We start from the raw sequence: 23,255 nt of genomic DNA on the forward strand, positions 1-23,255 counted from the left end.
CGGAGTGAAAATAATCAGCCATTACGCTAAACACAAGACATCGTCTGGAAATGTGATGAATAAATACAACCTGACCTTCTTGCCTAAGCTTGCAGGAGTTTAAAGTTCACCAGGCGTGACATGAATCCAGTGGTTCCAGCATTTGCATGCAGACACGAGAATGACACATCGTGGCAGCTGTATTGTTTCTCTCATAAGAGCTTGCGGTCATTTACTCGCACCTCTTACGTGGATGTGATACACCGTCAACGTGCGCGTGTGTCCTGCACAGACGCCGTCGACACCGCGGCAGATGTTTCCTGTTTCGCTGTGTGGGAGAAATGAATGTTCCTCTTGGAAAATGAGAAAAGACGGCGAGAAAAGGCCAGGAAAATAGAAAGGTGTGTTGACAGATAACACGCTGAATCACGCCGCCACGCAGAGCAGGCCCATTTTTAGCTGTGCGTCGCATGTTTTTGTTACTTATGAAATACGAGGATCACACGTTCTTCCAGGGAATATCAAAGCGGGGCCTTCAGGGAACATGTCTTTTTAGTTCAAGGGAGGCCGTTGTGTTGGTTGATATTTCTGAGCGGTGAGAAACTGATGTGTAAATCATTTGTGCGGGGAACCCTCCAAAGCCGGCTCCTAATATCAACTGAACATTAAACATTCCAAACAATCGCTGACATTGTCTACACAAATGTGAAATGTTTGACCAAACCTTGTCAGCATCAAGTAAACGTTCCTTGTTGATGTGGAAGTTCTAGCTTCAGAAATGTAAAATGGCTGGAATGAACATGATGAAGAAAGGCTTGTGTGGTTGCCAGAGAAAGCTGGACAGACTTATGGCCGAGGACTATTTTTACATGTCACGTCCGAGTCCTGGTAGCACCTGCTCGAACAAGTTAAAACTATCTCCATGGACAGCGGTGGAAGTGCGGGAGGAAATACGTTTTCAATGTACTTTTCTTCTCCAGACATATTTGGACCAGGCAGCAGTTGGAATGATTATGCAACCACCCGACACAATATAGCGCTCCCCGGTGTAGCTTATAAATCCTCCTGGCTTGTTAAGTATTTCACAGGTGTCTTAGAGAGGAAAAGCTGAATTTTCATTCGATTCACATCCGTATTTCTCCCAGTCTGCTTAGGTTTGATGTTCTTCCACTCCAAGAAGCACGGGACAGGATGACTTCACTTAAATCTTTGCTGCAGGCTTCTCTCTCTTCAGTTAGAAAGCAGTGGGATAAAGATTATGCAGCTGAAAAGGTGTGATGAAGGGAAGTTTCAGTCTCTAATTAACAGTATAATGTTCCGTCTTGGTGATTAACGGTGAGTCAATCCTGTGAGAGCTGACCTCCACCTGCAGGTCTCATTCATACTCAAACACTTCAAGCTAAGCTGTCCACCATCTTTTCAAGAGAATATCTCTGTTTCTTTGTATTTTACTTCATTCTCTTTGAACGTCATTTCAAAAGTTAGCGCCACAGAAGAGGACGTTTAGAATCTTACACCATATTTACTAATGGAGGAAGGGACACGAGAGAGGTACCACACAGCGTTGGTTTGGGGGGGGGCAAATTAACCAAGACTAAAACACAACACATGCCCAGAAGTGTGTGGAGCCCTGAACGTCACACACTCGTGAACTGCGGCCATTCATCAACTGATATTGTGACTCTTTCCCACAGGATTTTGTAATCTTGCTGCGAGGATTTACTCCCGTTGGGAACATTTCTTAGCTAAGCTACTGACATTGAGCGATTAGCTTTGACTCAGTCGGGGTTCCAGTTCATCCTGGAGTTGTTTGATGGGGTCAAGGTCACGCCGCATTACAGGCTGCCTCACGCCAAACTGGGAAAACTATTTCGATGCAGTCTCTTACAACTGTACTTGATGCTTGAAGCAGGATTTTTTTTTTTTTGCCTTTCAAGTATTCACAAATATTTGTTTTGAGCAAACAAAGGGATTTTTTCCCTCCTGCGTTACTTCCTTGAGGCTCCAGAGTGCAGAAAGAGCCAGCCGTGTCTATTTAGCGTGAAGCTAATGGAGGCTAACAACAGAAACTTCAAGTTCATCGTCTGGTATGATCCTGCTGTTCATGCTCCCATGAAGGAGCATGTGGGAGCGGCAGTGAGCTGGTTCAAGCAAATGCACTTGCCGCCGTGGTTGCTGCTACTGCTAGAGTTTGCTTTTATCTCAAATCCAAGTCCTTCTAGATTATTGAGCAAACAGCTGGATGAAGGAAACGTGGATTATGGATTATGTGGATCAATGCGCTGGAGAATTTGTAAACAGGTGTTTTTTTTGGACAGCTTTTGCTGTTGTTGGAAGCTGTGCAGCTTTTAGCTTCATGCTAAATACACGCGGGTAGCTCTTTCTGCATTCTGGAGTCATACAGAAGTAATGAAGGAGAGGAAAACTTCTTAATGAGCTTAAGACACGTATTTGTAGGTTGTTGGAGTAAACTTTTTTGGGTGAAGTATCTCTTTTTTTTCCACAGCAGCTTACAGTTTGGTGGCTGTTCTTGAGGTAGTGGGGCTCAGGTAGTTTCCAAACCCTCCTACCACCACCAAGATCGTTAACTCCGAGATGATGACGGTGGCTCCTTCCCGCTACACCGACTCACTGTTGCCTCCTGAGGATCCAGGTGGTATTACGAGACAACTCGCAGCGGCCGTAGCTCGTTGAGGCTACCGACCTACCTTGAACCAGTCATTTTGCTCTGCACAGACTCAGCCTGTCAAACTACAAGCGTGGATTTTGCTGCCAACCTCCTCCTCCTCCTCCTGCTACAACTGCACCATCTTTGTGTTTACGTGCTGAACTGACTATCAAATGTTTGCATGTGTCAGTAGATCAATCTACGCGCCTTAAGACGTGGTTGTCATGTGACTTTACGGGCAGAAATATTTAGTAAATCTGTTTCAAACTATCAGGTACGACGAGGAACACTTGTTGCTATCGCTGCTAAATGTAAAAACAAACCGATTAGAGCAGCTTGTTGTGTTCAGAGAAGAAGACAAATCAAGTGATAGGCGCATGAGAAGGTCATGTGACTCTCCTGATGAAATGATTCCCGCGGTTGTTTGCCTGAGCGCTGCAGATAAAACTCCTCCAGTGCGTTTAAAAACTGGGTGCCCTGGCAGCCTCCGTGATGTTCTGTTGCGGGTCCAGAATCCAGACCAGGTCCTGTGTGTGTGTCCCTGTGTGTTGCTGAAACTGGGACGATAACATCACATACAGGAAGTGGCTTGGTTATCTGGTGGAGTTGATTTCCTGTTGTGGTTTCTCACTTTTGCTTCTGGTGTCAAATAAGTTCAGTCGCCACTCGCATATTTTCCCACCAGCAGTGGAACGACTTTGATTCTTTGGTTCAATGGAAAAATACTCCGTTACAAGTAAAAATACTGCTACTGCACTAATTAGCCTACCAATTCCACAGGGTAAACATGTAGTTGATATCTTATCCACAGAGCTCTGGAGTGCCCATGCAGAGTGATACATCATTTTTAAATTTTATTGGTTTATTGAGGGAACAAGTTATTTTGTGTATCCACAAATTAATGACTTTGAGGGAATGTTTTTGTGTTTTGTTTTGTTTTGTGCATTATTCTCAAAAGAAAACGTGATTTACAGGGATTAGAGGCAGCTACAGCTGTCGTGCAGGTGGTTTGGAACTGGGTTCACTTTTCATGCTTGAGCTCACCAGCTTCATTCTTGTTTTTGCTGGAGGAAATGAAATTGTCATCTTTGACATGACATATTTTAAGGTACACTTGTGTTTACTTTATTATTGACTGTTGGTCACTCTAAAGACAAACATGTTCCAGGCCTCGGAGATGAGACGTGGCTCCTACTTCAGTAAAAGTCCGCCGTCTGTGTTTGTGCGCTGGAACTTTTCACTCTGTGTGATTTACTGTCCCTCATCTGGCTCCACCATGGATGCGATGCAACAAATCCACCTTGTGGGAGGTTTTTGATTGGCGCTGTGAGTTTCCTCCTCCATCAGGTGGGTGCTGAAGCGGCTGCTCGGACGTCCCCCTGAAGCTCCAGCGTTCAGCTGCAGGAATGTGAAGAAAATGGAGCGCAGCTTTAATCCTCTCAGCTGATCTGATAAGTTTTTTTCCGTTCATTACTCGCACATGAAGTCAGCGCCGCTCCCGTCCGTTATACACCGACACCCAGGAATGCGTGGGCAGTGAGTAATGTGTTGGTAGGAAGTGAGGGCTACTGTCTGCAGGAGAAGGTGGGAGGACCACGTGACTCACCGTGCTGCTGTATCACTGCTATTTCTGTACATGTGATCATCGCTGCATTGCTGGCATTTCATCTGCCTGATGTTTGGTGACCTTTTAGCGTCTCTGTTGTAGATGAAACCCTCAACATGCCCCCATACCCCCCCCCCCCTCCCAGAAACAATAAAAAGTCAGATGAGGGAATGTTTACGTCTGTCACTTGGTGATAAACCAGTTCAACCAGACTCAAGGTCCTTAATATGCATGTCTAACATGAAACATGTATATTTGACTGCATGTGCACATACATGTAGAGCTCATTGTGAATTGTACAGTGACAGGTCTTTGTAAACCCCAAACTGAATCTCACAGACAGCAAGTAGAGCGATGCTATCTGTGTCTCCTGACTCATGATATCTGGTGGCTGTCAGTCACTCAGGGAAGTACGAGTACCATCGGGACTTACTTTCTGTCTGCAAGACTAAATTCAGGTAAAAAAAAAATCCTAGTATCAGAAAAAATGTGTGTAGGAACATTTCACCTTAGCAGACACTCCCCTGAACAAATAACATATGGGTTATAAAATTCTATGCATAGAAGGCATGTTGCAAGCCTGTCCTTAACACGCCACGCTTGGCGCATGCATGGTTTGGAACAGTGAAGGTCAAACATGAATGTGATTTGAGGAGAAAGCATGATTCTAAGACCCAGTGATCGTCTAATGGTCTTGTTAAGATGCTTCTTTTGTACTGTAGGAACGAGAAATACAGGAAGCAACGAAGGGTGGATATAAAAGACACATTAAAGAAGAACAGAGCGCTGGATGCCGGGAAAAAGCTGACGTTCGTATTTCAGACGCCAGTTGGAGAAACACTGCAACACTGTGAAAGGTCGTGATGGTGGAGGGAGTGTGTGGCGTTGAGTTGTGGGACTTGGCGGTGTTGTGTGGCATTCAGCACCTGCTGGCTAAGAAAATATGACAAACACAAAACACAAACAGGTTGCTCTCACACCGACAGATTACTGCATCTCACGCTGAAATCACAACTTATCATCGTCAAGTATTTCAGGGTGAAAATGTAATGTCGTGTAGAGCCCTGATGGCAATATGGAGAGGGAAGTGTAAGAAATAAACGGTGAAGCTGTTCAGGCAGTTTGAAATCAGAAACCTCCCTCTTCGTATTGTATTTACTTCCTTTTGATTTTATTTTTTGTTTGTTCTGTTGTTGAAAAAGTGAAACATATTACCAGGAATATGTTTAAAGAAATCATTTTCATTTTTTTCTTGTACACTTTTTCATCCCTGGGCCTTTTAGACCCTCGGGTTTGTTAAAAAGCAAAACAAAACCATACACATTATAAAACCACAAAGCAATAAGATAAAAAAAGTGAAATGGACTTTGATATGAATAATTTTAATAACTAACTCAAGAGATATGTGTTCATTCTTTGTGTGTAACTAATAAGTACAGAGATAAAACTGCAATGGTACAAGAAGGAATGAGACAAACAGTCAGGAACAGACAAAACAAATGATCTGTGCCAACAATGAAGGTGCAAAACCTACGCAGCCACGCCAACCAGTACGAATAAATGTTCAGATGAATAGAAATTGAATAGATATATGATATAAAACCGTTTGTTTACAATATGACAGAACAAATAAAGCAAAAAAGATAAATGGTGAGTTTTATGTATTTATCTTTTTTAATATTCTGTATTTTCTTATCTCTGTCCTGTTTTATGTACACATTTATGGACTTGGGTCTGCCAAATAAATCGAATTGAATTGAATTGAATGGGATCAAATAATATGCAGTTACAAGAAAACTGAATAAAAAGGTTTAACCGTAAACCAAGACTTAATTTGTTAACGCTGACGTCATACCGTGAAAGCAGCGTCATAGGCGTTTGTTGGACTTTAAACAGTTAAGAGAGTTGCGCGTTCACGGACACGCATGATCCCGAGCACTGGAATCGGGAACGCGCGGAGGCACGGCTCACCGGGAGCGCGAAGCAAGAACCCGATCAGACAGCAGGTCGGTCGGTGAGCGGAGGCAAGACCACACAAAGTACTCGCGAATACACCGAAGACCTGAACCTCTGAGGCGGCATTTCCCTCCCGTGGACTACCGTGACAGGACGTTTTAGTTTTTATTTTTTTCCCCCCGTAGCAAATCACGGACGGTCGGAGAGAGTCTGAACGACTGTCCACCATGTCGGGGAGCAGGGAGGAGGAGAGGAGGAAACTGGCCGACATCATCAACCACTGGAACGCCAACCGGCTCGACCTGTTCGAGATCAGCCGGCCCACAGAGGTAGGAGACCAGCGTGAAGTGGCAGGAGAGGCCGCGGACCCGCGGGGCCTCCCCCGACTCGGTGGGAGACCGTGAAGCTCCCACTGGGTGACACTTGGCCCGGACATGTTGAGAGGGAAGCTGTTGTGGGCGGCGTGGTTTACTTGGTTTACTCGCTGGGAAGTCCCGTAACTTAAGTGCATTGGGCAGAATGGATGCCAGACTCCATTGTAAAAGCAGCCAATTTACACTATCGTAACATACATTAATTTCACATTAGATATCTGATATTCATCAGAAATCCTGCTCTGGTTGGGAGTAATCGGGTACGTTAAATTGCCCACCGACGTTAAGGTAAAATCTCAAACCGGGATTCTGAAACATTTACAACTAACGCAGCTAGCTACTTGATACCGCCCACAGACAGCTGTGTGTTTGGGAAGTGGAGAGTAGGAATTCCCAGAGTCGGCAGTTAAGACATGTTTGAATAAAATGAATCTGCCGAATTCGAAGGTGAACGAATGGTGATTTATTACGATTATAAATCTTTAAGTTGAAGTATTGATTGGCACCTTAAGAGGAACGCAACACAGAAATGCCAGATTTTGAATGGAGTTTGGTGTGCTGTTATCTGAAAGAGGGAACGGCACGTATCGGGGGGGCAGCTAGCTAGCTAGCAAGCACGTTACCTGTAGAGCAGCTTTACATTGTGTCATTAGACGAAAGTAGGGTCAACTCAAACACACAAAACACAACAGAAATCATTGTTATTGAAACGAGAAACGAAAATTGCAATGTCTCCGGTTTGCCGGAGTATACAGGTCGTGTAGCCGACTTGCAGCAGTGCCTGCAATGGCTGACAGACCCTATAACACGGTGAGGTTTGATGATACGCAGGACAAATAGATAAAAACTCAAAGTCTTAGCAATTAGCTTAGGGTAAGTGTGTATCCCTGGAAGGACTGCTTCACCTCAGGTTATTTCACCATCTCTCTGCTCATGCAGTACACCGACCATATTGTCCTGCATTGTCCTCAGCTAGCTTGAGGGGAGCTGCTTGTTTGCCCAGCTATAAAATGACCCTAGAATATATCCAGCAGCAGTGATGCAAATAAGTCATCAGTCTGGACTTATGTCGTTTACTAATAACATGCCAGGAGAAGAACCTCCTCCCTGCAGCCGTCAGCTAGCTTACTACAGAGAGGAGCAGGGGCTTGCTGATGACTCTCCTCCCTAACAAGTTAGTCAATATCTATCTGACCATACTCCCTAACTGGTGCATCTCATGGCTGACTAGTTCTGATTTATAGCTATGACTGTGATTGTGTCAGCTGCAGTGTTTTTAGGCGGGCAGGCCCCCCCCCCCCCTCCTTGGATAAGGGTGTAAGGGGGGGTGCAGGGTCCCCTCTCCTCCTCTTGAGCCGATTAATTTATCAGGCTGGAAGCCGGTCGGCCCTTGGCCAGGGTTGTGTACTGCACACACTCAACCTCTCTCTGTGAGGAATGATTAACCCAGTCCAGAATTTCTCTGGGCTCTAATTCTCTCACTGTACGACAAGTGTTGCTTCAGTTGCTGTTGAAGGCTGCTCAGACGTTTGTCCAGTGCATAATTAAACTCAAGCAGATGCGTGGCCTTCCTTGCCATGCCACACCCGCCCCATATGTCAGCTGGTCAAGCCCCCAAGCTGCACAAGTGCCCTTCACGCCGTCTAGACTGCTCTGAGAGCAGCCTTGAATGAAATGCACTGCATTTTAAATGCATTTCACACCACCATCTGCGATTAACACTGTATTTTGAATTTCATCTCTTCTCGTAGAATCGGAGAATATCACAATTAAAACATTTCAATTCGGACCAAGCTGCCACTGGTGAGATCATTCGTGTGATTAGATTAGCCATGGATGGCTGATTAATCTGGAGCAAAGGTTCTCAAACTTTTTAATCTCGCAACCCAAACTGAATAAATCCTGCTGTGGGACTTAAGGAGGGGCTCATTACAACATAACAGGTTCTTATGTCACGTGGGGACTCGTAGTGGGCAGTGATGTTGCGCCCACTTTTGCAGAATTCAATAAACACCGAGTTTAAAATGATTATTAGACACGTGGTTGGTAACTTGAAATACTGCTGGTGGGTTGCTGGGTGATATTGTGGTGGTGGATCTTGTAAATTAACCTCAATCAGTACGTTTGCATGATGTCAGCTGAATTATTACCCTTTGATTTGAGTCTGACAACTTGTTTGATATGAGACGCAAAAGCTCAACCAGAACACCACCACTTAGCGTTCTAGATGAGGACAGAGGTCTGTGAATACATTGATTCTCCTTGGGGTCCTGTATACTGGGACCACAGCAGCGGTCCAGTTAAATGGCCTAATCTGCAACTGTGCATGTAAACCCACGATGCTGCAAATTCAGCCTCGGGGCTCATTTCTGTCTCCAGTGCCATTCAGGATACAGTGGTACATAAATAGTGTCACCTAGAACATTGTTCACTGTGCTGTTTTAAGAGAAGCGCTGTTCCCTGCAGCTTCCGCAGGACTAAAACACAGTTTTTCATGCAAGCAACAGGTTGAATGTTGACAACTGGACTGAAGGGAAAAGTTGCAGTCAAGTTTGTCCTTAATTAACCTGTGCTGCAGACAGAGGAGCAGTACGTGAGAAGTGATGTTTGGAGGCCTGAACTGCTTCCTCAGCTCTGACGTACCGACCTGCTCCTGACTACCAAACGCTAGACGCCAGTTTGTAAGTTTTATCTTCCAGCTCTGGCACACCGGCAGAATTTGAGCCGCGTATTTAAAACGTTAACGGTAGACACTGAATAGCATCATTCTGGACAAGCAGACCCTGTGTGTGCTAAGATGGACAGCAGATGATGCATATCAACTTACAAATGTGCTTCAAGCATCCAGTTAAAGAGCACCCAGGCACAATCTATCCAACAAAACTACGAGGCGTAAGGAAGTGGCTGCGACAGTGTAGAAATGAGCTCGGTAGAACCATTCAAGCTATTAATTACACGGGGTTAATCAGCCAGACGACTGGATGATAGAATGTTGATATTTTCCTTGGCAGGGCAGATAAGAGTTTTAGTTGCATGGCGAGGTAACTCCCCGTAGAGAGTGATTTCCTCAGATGAGTGCTGCTGAATCACATGAATCTGGCTGTAAAGATTTGGATCCAAGCTGCCAGATCAGTTGTACCGTACCTGTGTGTGTGTGTGTAGCGGAGGTACGACGGGTTTAAAGCCTCGTCCTGAGCGCTGACCTGAGGACTTGTTTTCATTTTTGTCTGAGAACAGAGGCTTCAGGGAGACTTACAGAAGCTCTTTGGTCAGTCTGGTCCTTGATTGCTGCTCTGGATGAAGCCTTCTGCATCACTCTATTAACTCCACTGGACACTACCCAAATTCTTTTGACTTGAGGCTGTTAAATACTATCAACTGCCCCTGTAATATGTAATATGTATTTAAACTTGATTCTAAATTCTTTGCTTGCTGATGTTTGGTCCCACTGACAGGAAATGGGTTCGGTTCCCTTCACAAACCTCATTTTGTTCCGTTCCGATTCCAAAGCTCACCAACCATGAATATGCTCTGAATCCCAAAATCTGTTTTGCTGAAAAATGCTTTCTTTTTCCTTCCACATCATGAGAGCATTTTTAGTAGACAGAACCAAGGTTCAGACAATCCTGAGCAGGTTCTAGTTCTGTAGCTCAGAACCGGCTGAAAGCATATCATCGTGTGTGTCTTACTTTTGCTTCCAGTTGACCACAGTTGGTCTGAGTCACATGTGTCTTGTCTTGAACTGAGCCCTGTTGGAACAGAACGACTGACACTTTCTGTCTTTGTCCTTTGTATCAGATCTGTTCAGATAAATGAGCTGAACGTGACCTTACTGTTGCTGCTTCTTTATCAGAGTACCGCTGCCCGAGTTTGCTTTCCCATCATTTATGACACGTATATGATGTCACAGGGTCAGGTTTTGATATTAATGTTGGCAGAATTTCAAATAATGAGACAAATGTGAAATAATCCCAGTAACCAAAAAGGCCCGAGATTACTGAACAGGTCTGCAATTAACTAAAAGCCTATTACATGACTCGGACAACAATGTGAACTTCTGTCGGGGCTGTAGGACTCATTCCCGCGCCGCTCTGCTGCATCACTGGCGATGTGATGATGGTTCCCAGAAACCTCGCGCCACAGCCTCACGGGGAGTGATGTTGAACATTCACAGGGGGCTGAAGGGGTGGAGGGTTGTGGCCAGAGTGACTGTGTATGTGGTCAGCTGTTCTCCCACAGCTTTTACAAAAACTTTCACTGCATGGGCGCACTGGTAGACCTTGTTTCTGACTGTGGAGGTAAAACTGCTGATGATGGATGTTTTACCTGACGTTAACGGTGCTCTTCAGTGGCTTGTTTTCACACCAGTCATCACATACTTCATCAAAAACCTGAAATACAACATTACTTCAGTGAGAACTTGGGGAAATGGTATTTTGTTTCAGTACTTACCAGCTCAATGAAGGAAAAAAGGTAGTGAGTAGCAGGAAGCTTGAATCCAACTTCTCTCCCGTGGGATACAAATGCAGCAGACTCGCTGTGGTACTAGCAGTCACTCCCTCATTTCCCTCCTGCTGCACAGGAAGCAGGAAGTAGACAGGAAGTGTGTGTTGTGTGGAGATTGTGGGTTTCCTGTGGTCTAGGAGGAATAATTTGTTTTCAGAAAGATGTGTGATCAGGGCTTTATTTTACCATCTACTTCCAGGTCGGAGGGTTTACTTCACCAGTGCTGTTTTGAATTCACTTGCAGCCGCACGGTGGAGGTGGTGTAGCTCCTGTTATGTGTCCATCAAAGTTTCTGAGAGCCCTCAAATGTCTCGTTTTTCCGACCCACAGTCCAAAAGGTCCATTCGTACACAAAGCAACAGTTTTTACAGGGTGTAAAATATATCAAAGGTTTCAATATACCAGAATTGACTCTTGAGGGCGGACTTCATTAAGCTCAAACATTCATACATTTGAGGTCCATCTGACTCAGCCAGCAGATAAACGTGAACAGGTGTGCTTTGGTTTTTGGAGACGTATTCAGAAAGAACGCGGGACTTTCTTCCAGTATTTACTTTGTAGCTCCCACCCAAGACATCTGACCAATAAATCTAGTGAATGTTCACACGTGATCTCTAGTAATGCATTTTCAGCTCTTGGATGATTGTCTTTCTGAACCGAAGCACTGAGAAGGCATTAAAATGGCTTTTTAAACGCTTTAAAAAGACAGTATGAACAATAAGCTGCAACAGAGGCAAACACATATCAGAGAGGCATGAGGGAGACATTTATGCTGCACTAAAGGATTTTATTCTCATGGAAAGCTGCAGAAAACAAAGTTGAAAACCCTGATTTTGAAATATGAACCGAGTTAATGTATGGAGTGAATGGGTGAAGTTGCTTTTTTGATATTTAAGAAGATGGAGAAATGAAGTGATTGGCATTTTTGCTTGAGAAAGGATAGGGAGGCTCAGTGTTGGATTTTCCACCAATATCTGATATGTTTATAGTATTTAAAATACGGATATCCAATCTTTACCCGTGTTTACATTGTTAATAAAATGCAGAAGTGATGTTAGCTATGTTGTTTCTTCTCCGCGTGGTGGGATTTTGACCTGACTATAAACAGTAATGATGGATCCGTTCCAAATGTCTAACAGTCATGAAAATTTGACAAAAGTACCAATAAAGTGAAGCAGCTAAATGGAAGTCAGTCACAGTTTAGGTGAATGTGTACACTCGTGCTTCTCCTAGGAGTGACATGTTAAAACATCGACTGTGAAAACCCCCATTAATGGAGATCAATATGGGAAGTGTTCCGCTGAGGTACCTCTGTTACTAGCAAAGGAAACATTGTTGTCTGGCTGCTATCTGACTTTGAATAAAGGTCACCGTCTGCCTGATATGTGGCCGTTTTCAGGAGTAGCTGGTGATAGTAGAAGCATGTTTGGCAGCGACACAGTGGAGGCCTGGCTTACAGATCTGCTGGCCTCAGCTACTACTACAATACCATGAGGTCACACACACACACACACACACACACACACTAGTGGACCACTCTTAGGATTTATCTCGGTTAGCGTTGTCTGTCTGAGTGTTCACGGCCATGGCCTCCCTCCCTCTGTCACCATGGTAATACTGTAGCTGTGATGAACACTAGCTATTTTCTGCATTAACTGCATTATCTGCTCAGTTTACTGTACTCGGAGTAGCAGGTGGGTGGTGGGATGACTGTGTCAGCTAAAGGCTAAATTACAAGTCATCAAGATGTTGCCGTCTTCAGCCGTTAGCGGCGGCGTAGCTGCTGGGAAGGAACGAGGCTGTGTGGAGACCAAGGAGACTAAATTGGGTCTACTTGTGCAGTCTTGTTTATTCTTGCGCATATTTTCTGGTTTGTTGGTATGAGCAGACAAGACATCACAGATGTACAGGAATAACTCTGCAAGGGCGAAGGCTCAGTGGGATGTAGATGGATCAACTCTGAGGAGCTTTGTGTTTTCTTGAATGCTTGTGGAGAAGTCCTTCAATTGCGTATGTCTGGTAAATTAAAGGTGAAATGAAGAATGTTCATCTCCAGTTTTAATCCTTTACTTGTCCCTGTGTTAATTGTTGATTTATCTTTTTGATATGTACCAAATTTATGTTTCCAGCGCGTGATGTAACGCGCCCTCGAAAAAAAAACTTTATCCACGGACTTGCATCGTGAATCAGGCGCCGACAGAGCGGTGGTCAGATTGTTCCGAATGTCACACAACGTATGCAAGATGACTTGTTTTCCTGTCAGAACGTGACCCGTTTGGTCTGGTAACATTGAAGGATTGCTAACATTCAGTCTTGCTGTGTTTTTGTTTTTGTTTTTTTATTTTGAAGGTAAGATAGCTGATAGCAAGAATAGCTTTTGTTCTCTCTGTGTCGGTTGTGTTCCCTCTGCCCCCAAAATACCCGATGTACCTCGAAGCCCCCCTGATGCTGCGGTTTAGCTCTGTGGTTTGGCTCTGCTGTATCATCGCCGCGGTCCCAGCCGTGCTCATCTCCTCTGTAGGTTGGAGATAATTTGAGCTCTGCATGTGTTTGAATGTCCACCCAGGTCGTCCCTGATTACATCTGCTGAGCGTCGGCGTATCAGAGCGACCACACGAGGCTGTAAATGCGTACCATGTCACATTTCATGGCCTAACAGTCATGTGCAGTGTGTGTGTATGTGCGTGCATGTGTGAGAGTGTTGCTCCAAAGTGGTTAACTACATTGTGGGGCAAAGATCACAACCATAGGTCCCGTAGCCTGTCTAGAAGAGTGATGGCCCATCTCACCATCATACTGTTATCAGGGAGTAAAACGTGCCGGTTCTGCACATTTTGGCTGTGAGTCGCCCCGAGGAGATGAGTCCAGGTCAGTCTGCGTGAAACAAAAATGTCAAACTTGGTACTCGCATGAATATCTGGATTTGCTGCTTTCTTGGTCATTTATAGCAGATATTTTAGACTGCTGGAAGATCAAGAGAAGCAATTTTGAACAAGTCATTTTGGGCTCTGGGTAAATGTGATGAGCATTTTTCAAGTTCTTTTCCTTTTTTTAAAGACTAAATGATTCATTGATTAATTTGATGATTATTTTCATGATTAGTCGGCGAGGAAAATAATCATTAGCTGCAGCCTAACCACAGCCAATTTGTACGGGACCACAGGGGATGTGTCAAGACGAGGAGTCAGGATCAGATCAGTATTCTTATACTTGTCACGTGTCATTTTATACTTTCTCTTTTTTATTATATGCAGTAATCTTGTCATACAGTGCTGCGGCTAAAGAGTAGCTTAACAAATGATCAGAATATTAGCAATGATAATCAGTATCTATCTATCTATCGTCTCTCCTTCTGCACAAGACCAGCGAATCACTCAGGTTCTACGACACAACCATGGAACACAGATGCCCACGGCTGGACGAGCGCCTGGACCTGTGCAGGGTTACGCTTCGTTCTGTCAGGTTAGAGTCACTCGACAGCACGGAGGGAGGGGTCCTTTACCCTTTTATTCTCTATATTTATTTAATTGACTGTATTTTATGGTTATTGAGTCGAGGAAAGTTATTGCTGTTCATACAGGTGAAACTGAAGAGATAAAACTAATACAAATAGAAATTGTTTAATTTCTAGAACCTTCTATCTCAGTCGCTGTTTCCTATTCTGTCTGTCCACATGGTTCCCTGCGCTGGCCGTAATTAATGCAGCTGGCCTTGGTGTATCGACTGCTGCCTGTTAGATGGAGGGATGGAGGTCACACTCACTGGACAGTCAGGATATTTATCACCAGTGCTCCTCCTGGTCTGCCTCAGCCCCCTGAGGAGGGGTCAAGATGTGTTCATACATGACAAATCATCCACTCGTGTTCCACTCTGTTTCTGTTTAATGTAGTTCTATTGTTCATTAAAGAAAAACAAACAAACGTCATGACGAATTAGTGTTGTCGGGAATATGATAGACATGACAATCCCTCTCAGACAAAGCATGTTCACATTTGGGTAGCAACTCCAAACCAGAAATTAGACATTCCACATACTTGTTAATCATCATACTGGAGTTTCGAGGGTGTAGAGCAAGATTCACTGGATACCAGGAAACAGAGCCTCACTCCTTTTGCCACCACACACAACTGCACACATGCAGGGTTTTCAAAATCGGCTTAAAAGAACGATTGGTCCTGTTTCTGTTGTGTGTGGATGAGTTGTCAGGTGCGTCACATTCAGTGTGACGAACACAGCAACACTGGACAAAAGTGAAAGGTGCACCAGAGTGCAGTGTCTGGGGCTGGCATGTGATCTCAGGCAGCGGTGGCAGTGTCTCGGCTGTATTTTTTGCCTTGGTCTGTTTTTCAGACTAAAAACCAACCAAATGGTCTCGCAAACTTTCATTGTCTCCACTTGTGGTGGTGATTGCGGAGCCCCAACTGCTGGTTGTACGCTGGTGTGAGATTTGAAGCACCTGAAGTGGGCCACAAATGACCACCTTCCCCTCGGTTCAGTGTTCCCATCAACGCTGAGCAGAGCCAACAGAGACCCACGTCTACTGCAGTGTGAATGCCAATTAAACCTGTTCCCATGGCAGACAGAAGCCAGATGTTGGTGAGCTTTAGTGTGTTTCTCTGTCAGTGAGAAAGGGCTCATGACCTCCTTGTGTTGGGAGAGAGAAAAGGCAGACAGATCTTTACTCCAACACAACTTCAGTCTTCTCATTTACTCATTTGTTTAGGTTGCAAAATATCAGATAATTGACTCCTGCTTCTCACAGTCTTAAATTAAACTTGGTCAATCTTGCAGAAACACTTCTTCACTTTGGAGGCAATTAATTTTCAGTGATGCGCCGCCAGAATCTGATCAATATATGCAAAAGCTTGTGAAAAAGCCTCCCTAAGCAGCCGTCCAGCGATCACTTCAGCTCTCGGGCTGAGTGTTGGTTAGGAGCTCATCAGGGAATATGTCATAGTTTCAGGGTGCCTGCTGGTCACGGAATTCAAGGAATGCAAGTGCAGTTTTGAGGGGCGCCTCGCAGATAAAGAAGGTCAGGTAACATGATAGATTATCTGTGGAAATTTTGGAATGTGAGGGGAATTTTATAGCCCGAAATGAATGTCAGTCTTTAGCGTAATGAGTCCATTTTAAGTTAGTTTCAAACATCCATTGCAGACGACAGTATCTTACCAAACTGAGGAGGAATCCAGACAGTTCACTCCCTAATGATGGAGTTGAAATGAAGGACAGTTGGGAAAGTCATGGAAGAGTCATGGACTTCAGGAGGGTCACAGTGGGAGCTTTTCTCTCCTCTCCCACATGAGTTGGGAACCACCTGTATTTCATAATCGTGCTCCCTCCTGCTCCCTCGTTCCCTCTGTCAAACTCGCATTCCATCTCTGTGATTTGGCCTCTCTCTTATCTATCTTTTCTCCCTTTCCTCTTGTTCTAAAACAAGCAGTGTATTGTGTGTGCTCAGCAGAGCAACCCGCCCTCAAAGATGTGTGTGTGTGTGCGCGCGCTAGTGTGTGTGTGTGTGTGTGTGTGTGTGTGTGTGTCCCAGCCAGCCTGTCAGACCGTGTTAATCCCCTCAGAGGCCTAGCTCACCTCCTCCCTGCCTTGCCCCTTCCTCTCCCCTGCTCTCCATTGGTTCCTGCTGCCCTCTTGGTCAGCTGATTCGCTCTGCTGCCTGCCACTCACAGCTGGCCCTCCACCCCGTGGGCCAATCACATGGGAGGTAACCCCCTGTTGACCTCACAGGATCAGACAGCAATCAGGGGCCAGTGACGATGAGTCTATAGCACTGCTTGCTACAAGCTCCCATGATGCTTTGCAACAGATCAATGTCTTATTCGTGTCCGACAAGGAGGGAAAACAAGGCAGGCCTGCGTCTTTATTGGGTGTAATGGGGAGTAAAAGCCATTGTTTGGCACACATTGGTAGTTAAGTTGCGGTCAGAAGGAGGAGACAATAGAACGCTGGGTACAATATTGAATTGTGGTGGCTGATAAATGACAATTACCCTTTAAAGAGTATTTATTAAAAGCAGTATTTCATGTAACTTCACCTTTTCAGGGTCCAGAAATGTTATTATCTTATTTGGCCTTGATAAAATTGAATGAATTTTCAGCAGTCTCCGATCTTGACCAGATTGTCAGGGCGTGGTGTGAGTCCCCCAGAACAGACATGAATCTTTTTATAGCTGTCATCTTGCTGCTTGTGCACAAATAACTTGGGGGATAGCAGAATGTAGAGAGGCTGAGATTGAAATGAGTGAAATACTGTCTCGGGGTTAGGGTTTCTGACGTGGGAGCAAGGCATCAAGGACCATCTGAAAACGGCCAAGCTTCTGTTTCCTGTCTACTTAGATGTCTTCAAATTGCTCCCAGGAAACAAGCAGACGTTAGCAGCTAGCTGGTGAATGTAGTGGATCGTTTCAGCAAGAGCACCTTTCATAATGGGAACCAAAAAAGAGTTTTTAGGACGCGTCACGAGGCAACTGTTGGCTCAGGATATCGACAGAATGTAGCATGAAGTGGAACTGTGGGTACTAAAAGTAACTCTCTCTAAGTGAAGTCTCGAAGTGTGTGTACATGCCCCCCCCCCCCCACACACACACACACACACACACACACACCAAACACTGACACAGTGGAACCAGCAGTGGCACTGAATGAAGAATCTCAAGATTGATATAGAAAAACACAAAATAATGTTTAAAAAATGATCTAAAAATTGTTCAGTAGAACATTTGTCAATGCCAATACTCGTTTCAATGCCAATACATTTTCAAATATGTGGTTCAGTGCCAATGTTCCCTTTTTTCAGTTCTGGTTTTGTTTACTGTGCCAGATTTTTTATTTTCAGTGCCAAAATGTAGCTGTCATTGTACTGGCCCATTACCGTTGAGCTGACTCTTATTATGAAATATATCATTCCAAGTTAGCTAAGCAACACAAATACATGACTGCTGGGGGAGTGAATGTCAGGCTCAGTCAGTCACAGAAAATCAAGCTATCAACAGCCAAAATAAACATCCTTTGGGAGGGAATGTAAACTTATATTTAGTGCTTGGCAGCCAAGTAGGCTAGACATTGTCACTGTTCAGTGAGAGATTAGCAGCCGGGCTAGCAAACACAAACAAGTGCTGCAGCCTGTAGATGCACGCCGACTGGCTCAGAGATGTGTTTGTCCTCGCTCCTCTCCTCGCATCTGCTACTTGTTAGTGAGCCCCCCAGTGGAGCTGCACCCTGTTCTCGCTCCGTCTCCGCTCAGCCCCACCCACCTGGAAGGGCCTGCTGAAAATTTTCAACAGAAATACCACAATATTGTGTCACTGACCTCAGCGTGGCAGGGACTTCCCTACACACTGCTCCACCCGCTCATATTTGTTGTTCTTTGCTGTCCACCCTGTTCCATAAGAATGGCTCTCTCTCTCTCTCTCTCACTCACACACACACACACACACACACACACAAGTGTAGCTGGACAGTGACGATGAATGACTGGGACACCGATGCAAGCCCAGACTGTGTGAATGTTCTTGAATTTGTGTGTGCAAAGGAATTGGGGGTGTACATCTCTCTTGGGGAAGAGAGGATGTGGAAGTGTGTTTCCCTGCAGTTTGCTTCCCAGTCAGTGTTTGTGGTCTGTCAATCTCCATAGGCCTTATTATGTATGGCCTGAGTGTGTTTGCACATACATAATGTGTGTGGAATGGGAGAGGCTGCACTCCTAGACTGTTCCTGGTCAGTTGTTTGTCTAGGGAGGCCGTGCCTGTTGCAAATGGAATACATCATCCTTTGGTGTTGTTAGTGGCACCGCAAAACTTTACCGATACCAGGCAATTTCACCAACCAGAGGAAAGTATTTGAAATGTGTCTCGGAGCACTAAATCCTGCGCATGTGGAAATTAAGCTCACACCAGGGCTTCTCCGTCTCTGAGCTGCGTGTTTGGTGAAGGCCCGATGATGTCATCTACTAATTTGAATACTTGTGGCATCAGTTGCATTCACAGTTTCAGGGTTTCTGTTGCTTTCATCAGGATGTTTTAGTAATTTTTTTTTTAAACGCTAGTTTGAGAGAAATGGAGGTCCTGAGCACAGACCATTTTAGAAAGCTGATGATTATTTTTCTCTCTTTTTTTTTTTTAAATTCAAGATCCTGAAGGCAACTGTTGATCACGACAGAGTCCGAATCAACCGCTTCCTCTCAGGGTTTTGTCTCTAACGGTCCAACCATCGACTCCTACATTTGTGGACTGACAGAATTCATCTGCTGCAATTTTGTGAAGGAGGTAACGGTTATTTGCATTTTCCAACTGGAAATGGCAAAGATGTGCTGAGTAACTGTTCATCTCGAAGGTTTTCTTGAGATCTGGCAACATTTGATGGGAATTTTCCACAGTTTTCGGACAATTTATAGAGTGCTGGAAACAGTTAATTATAGTCTCACTGTCTGCAGCAGAGACACTGATATGATATAACCCCCCAAATACCACATGTCCAATAATTTTCATATTTTTTTTTATACTGCACTTTTCAAAATGAATGCAACCAAGTGCTTCAAAGGGCAATAAAAAAGCAGATGGCAGCGGAGAGAAAGAACAAAGCAAAGTCAAAACAAGGAAAAAATTATTAGAGGCCAGATAAGGTGAATGAATCAGTGAAAACTGAGGAAGAACGACAGAGTAGACTCCTGTAAAAACTACTGAAAGAAGATTAAAAAACAAACCGTCCAAACAAACATGAACACGTGTTGACACGGACACAGTAATACACGAGGAGGAAATGTGTAGGACTACGTTCAGAGCAGCTTTGATTCGCAGGAGAGTGAAACCCAGGTTAGCTGGGAGCAGGTGCACCAGGATGAAGACGAGTCGGTGATCAAACGCAAGATCAGTCAGGAGGTGGAAGCTGAAAAACAGTCCGACAGACGAGGGGAAGAAATGACAGAGAGCGGAAAGGACAGGACAGTCAAGAGAAGGAGAGGCTTTGCCATCATCCTCTTTGCATTTTATTCCTGGCTTATTTTTGGATGCACGTGAAATTAAATCGTTTGTTATTTTGGGACCAGGTCGGCTGAAATAGAATCTATTGCCTTCACTTTTTTACTTTGTGTGTCCACCTGACACCTGAGTCGTGGGCACGGCCTACCTGCCGGCGCCATGGCAACCTGACACCCCGCTGAGACGGTTACCATAGCGGTGTTCAGTAGCACGGTGGTGTTGGGTTCCACGGCTACTGTGGGAGGTCAGCAGCTGTCCAACTATTATCCATTTGTGTGAAAGTATTTGTACATCAGTCAGTGGGCAACTGTTGTTGCTGCTCACCGTGTCACCTCATTCTAATACATTAGTGAGGTGGTGGAAGTTTGCAGACTACAGTTCCTTACAGGTTCAAACACACTCACGACTCTGCCATCATTAAAAATGTTCGAGTCCTCAGTGAACGAGGGTCTTGGAGGCTACGTTAGTCATTCCTGAATTACTGCTGAAGCTCAGGGTGTGAAGTCGGCCAGCAACAGAGACTTGTCCTCAGGACTGGGGAACGCACTCATGTGACACTACAACAGTAATCATCCCTGATCTTTCTCTTCGGTCCCAATTGTCAGGTGTGATTCTCGCACACGTCATGTCCAGTGCAGCGATTTGCCTTCGTAATAAAACCTGCAATGCTTTATCATAGTGGTTTGCCTGACCTGTTGAGTTTTATTTTGAAAAATTCTGACTGGAAGTCAAGTGATTCTTTTGCCAGCTCAGCTGTTATCTGCAGCTAAGCTAACACCACATTGTTGCTGGTTTGCCTTCTGTGCTGTATGATTGCTGTTTACTGGTCTCTCCTAACCTTATGTTACCTCCTCTGCTGGTAAACTCATCACTCTTACTCACCGCTGCATTGTAGGACATGCTAGCAGGATCCATAAGCTCACACACCAGTGATTTTGAGGTTTTGAATAAAGTGAGAAAATGCATTTGTCTTTGACATGTATTTCCTTTGAATCACTTTCCAGATGTGATAGTGTTTTTGAGTAAACATAAATCAAACGAATTGAGTATCTCTGCTCCAGATCGCTCCAGCCTTCATACCGGTGATGGGTGGGGCCAGATGTCCCGTGGTTGGGAATAATAGGCCCTTCCAGCATGTTCCAAGTAATGTTGCTGTTTCCCAGAAAATCATTCCCACACCTACAGACATCTTCAGGGTGTTGGCCTGTTTGTGTTGATCAGTCAACTGGCCACTGAGATGTTTGAGTGTGAAACTTGTGTGAAGGGCCTTTCCAGTCACAACACCTGTGGCCGTCTCCAACGCCGCGATCAGAACACCGGAGCAGGGGAATATCTTTCAGAGGAACAGTGCTCCGTCCTTCCAGTGGAGTCCAGAGGCTTGTAGTTTCTCTGCCAAGGTGCACTGAAGCTGTTTCTCCTTGTCTCGGTTGGTTTGTCAAGTGTGATTCAGCCTGATCGGACAGACTGTTTCTCTCTTGTGTTCAGACTAATAGTTTGTCAGTACTCTCCTCCCGTCTTGCACCAAAGTCATTCCAAGGCTGAGAGAGAGGTGTGGGCGGACCTGCATAATTCAGCGCCTCATCCCAAATGTGTGTGTGTGCGTGTGTGAATGCTGCACCTCTATTCTCTGCATCTTAAAAAAAAATGCCTTGTAAGGTCACTTACTGATCATTTGTGCTCATGTTTTTGTGTGCACGCATGTGTGTGTGTGTGTGTGTGTGTGTGTGTGTGTTGCTCCATGGCCCTGATCACAAGATGTTGTGTTTAACCGGTCCCCTGTAAAGCACGACACACTATTGATTTTTCTTGTGCGTGCAAACACACACACACGCACACACACACACACACACACACACACACACACACACACACACACACACACACACACACACACACACACACATCAGCCCAGAAGCATGTGTGACCTTTCTGACTGTGTCTGAAGTCTCTGTTCTCTCTTCTTTTATAGTTGGTGAGAATGAGAGCAAAAATATCAGTAAATGGAGCAGAAGTGAATGCTTCCTCTCATTATCCAGTTAGCTTGACTCTGCCTTTGAACATTCCCACTGCAGTTGAACTCATATGACTATTTTGGCCGCTGATGTAACAGCGTGCTTATATTTTGGGATGAATTTGCTACTCGCCACCCTTTGGTGTGTTTACATTTCATGCTCAAACAACTGAACTAAACCACACAGTCTGTTTTTGCCTCAAGTATCAAAAAAGTAAAGCTTTTATGTGAAATGTAGCTTGTATCATTTTAGCTTCACTACTAATTCAAGTTTATTTTACCATGTAAGAGCTCTTTAACCCTCCCTGTTTCATTCAGGTTAATGTATATTTCTATACTTTCTCGAAGCACACAGTGAGTTTGCGCTGTAGCCAGAACTACAGTTTTCTTTCCTGTTTTTCCCAGGTTGAGATTTCCTCTTGGTGGTGGGTGGCACTGTGTGCTTCAGCCAAATTATGTCATTTTTTTAAACACTTTTTTTTTAAAGTAAGAAAGGACAAAATTGTGGTGTATAAAGTGCTGCTATTTTCTCTGCTTGTAAACGGACCAAAAATAGGGGTTGTTTTTCCACACCGCTTAATTGCTGCTCTGCATGAAAAGCGGCATCCTGACATTTTGTATTCAGCATTTTATGCAGAGTTTATTTTGGAATAAAAAGTTTGAAAAGTGATTTTAATCTACTTGGGTGAGCTGCCTAAGTAAAGCGTATGTCTGGGAAACGGTGCACTAATTACTACTAATTCACTCCATCAACTTGCACGCTGTTTTCAATGAGCTCAGACAACCTCCAGCATATCCATCTATAATATCAACTTTCTCTAAACGATCAAGAGGATCTAGGAGACTGTAAGCCTGGTAATGATGTTTTTGATTCAGGCCTTGACATTTTAGAGCAAAGTATCGAATGCTGCATTTTGTGTCATGCATGTTCAAAGCTGGCGGCCTGGTGGAGCAGTGGTCCTCACTGTGACCCCCCATCAAGAAGGTTGTGGGTGAAGCCCTGGCTGGAGCACGGGGTCTTTCTGGGTGAGTCTCCATGTTCTCCCTGTTCCTGCTGGGTTCTCTCTGGTACTCCAGCTTCCTCCACAGTCCAAAGACATCAAGAGGGACCAGGTTAATCCAGACTCTAAATTGACAGTAGGCGTGGCTGGGAGAGCCAATGGTTG

The 23,255-nt window shown here is 44.7% G+C and overlaps 1 protein-coding gene across 19 annotated transcripts in view; it reads left to right on the forward strand.

Annotated features, from left to right (window-relative positions):
* The first annotated feature begins 6,131 nt into the window (after positions 1 to 6,131).
* afdna (afadin, adherens junction formation factor a) overlaps positions 6,132 to 23,255 on the forward strand; it is a 92,822-nt gene continuing 75,698 nt past the window's right edge. For 9 of the 19 annotated variants that reach the window (XM_086189712.1, XM_086189720.1, XM_086189723.1 and 6 more), the window contains exon 1: positions 6,133 to 6,538. In XM_086189712.1, the coding sequence (XP_086045838.1) occupies positions 6,437 to 6,538 (102 nt within the window). In that variant the 5' untranslated portion in view covers positions 6,133 to 6,436. Of the gene's footprint in view, positions 6,539 to 23,255 lie in introns of all 19 variants that reach the window. The other 10 variants (XM_086189718.1, XM_086189722.1, XM_086189724.1 and 7 more) reach the window with 2 other exon arrangements.

This window comes from Aulostomus chinensis, chromosome 20, assembly GCF_037954235.1.
Source record: "Aulostomus chinensis isolate RoL2024-O1b breed Wild chromosome 20, RoL_Achi_v1.0, whole genome shotgun sequence".
In the NCBI taxonomy this organism is placed as follows: domain Eukaryota; kingdom Metazoa; phylum Chordata; class Actinopteri; order Syngnathiformes; family Aulostomidae; genus Aulostomus; species Aulostomus chinensis.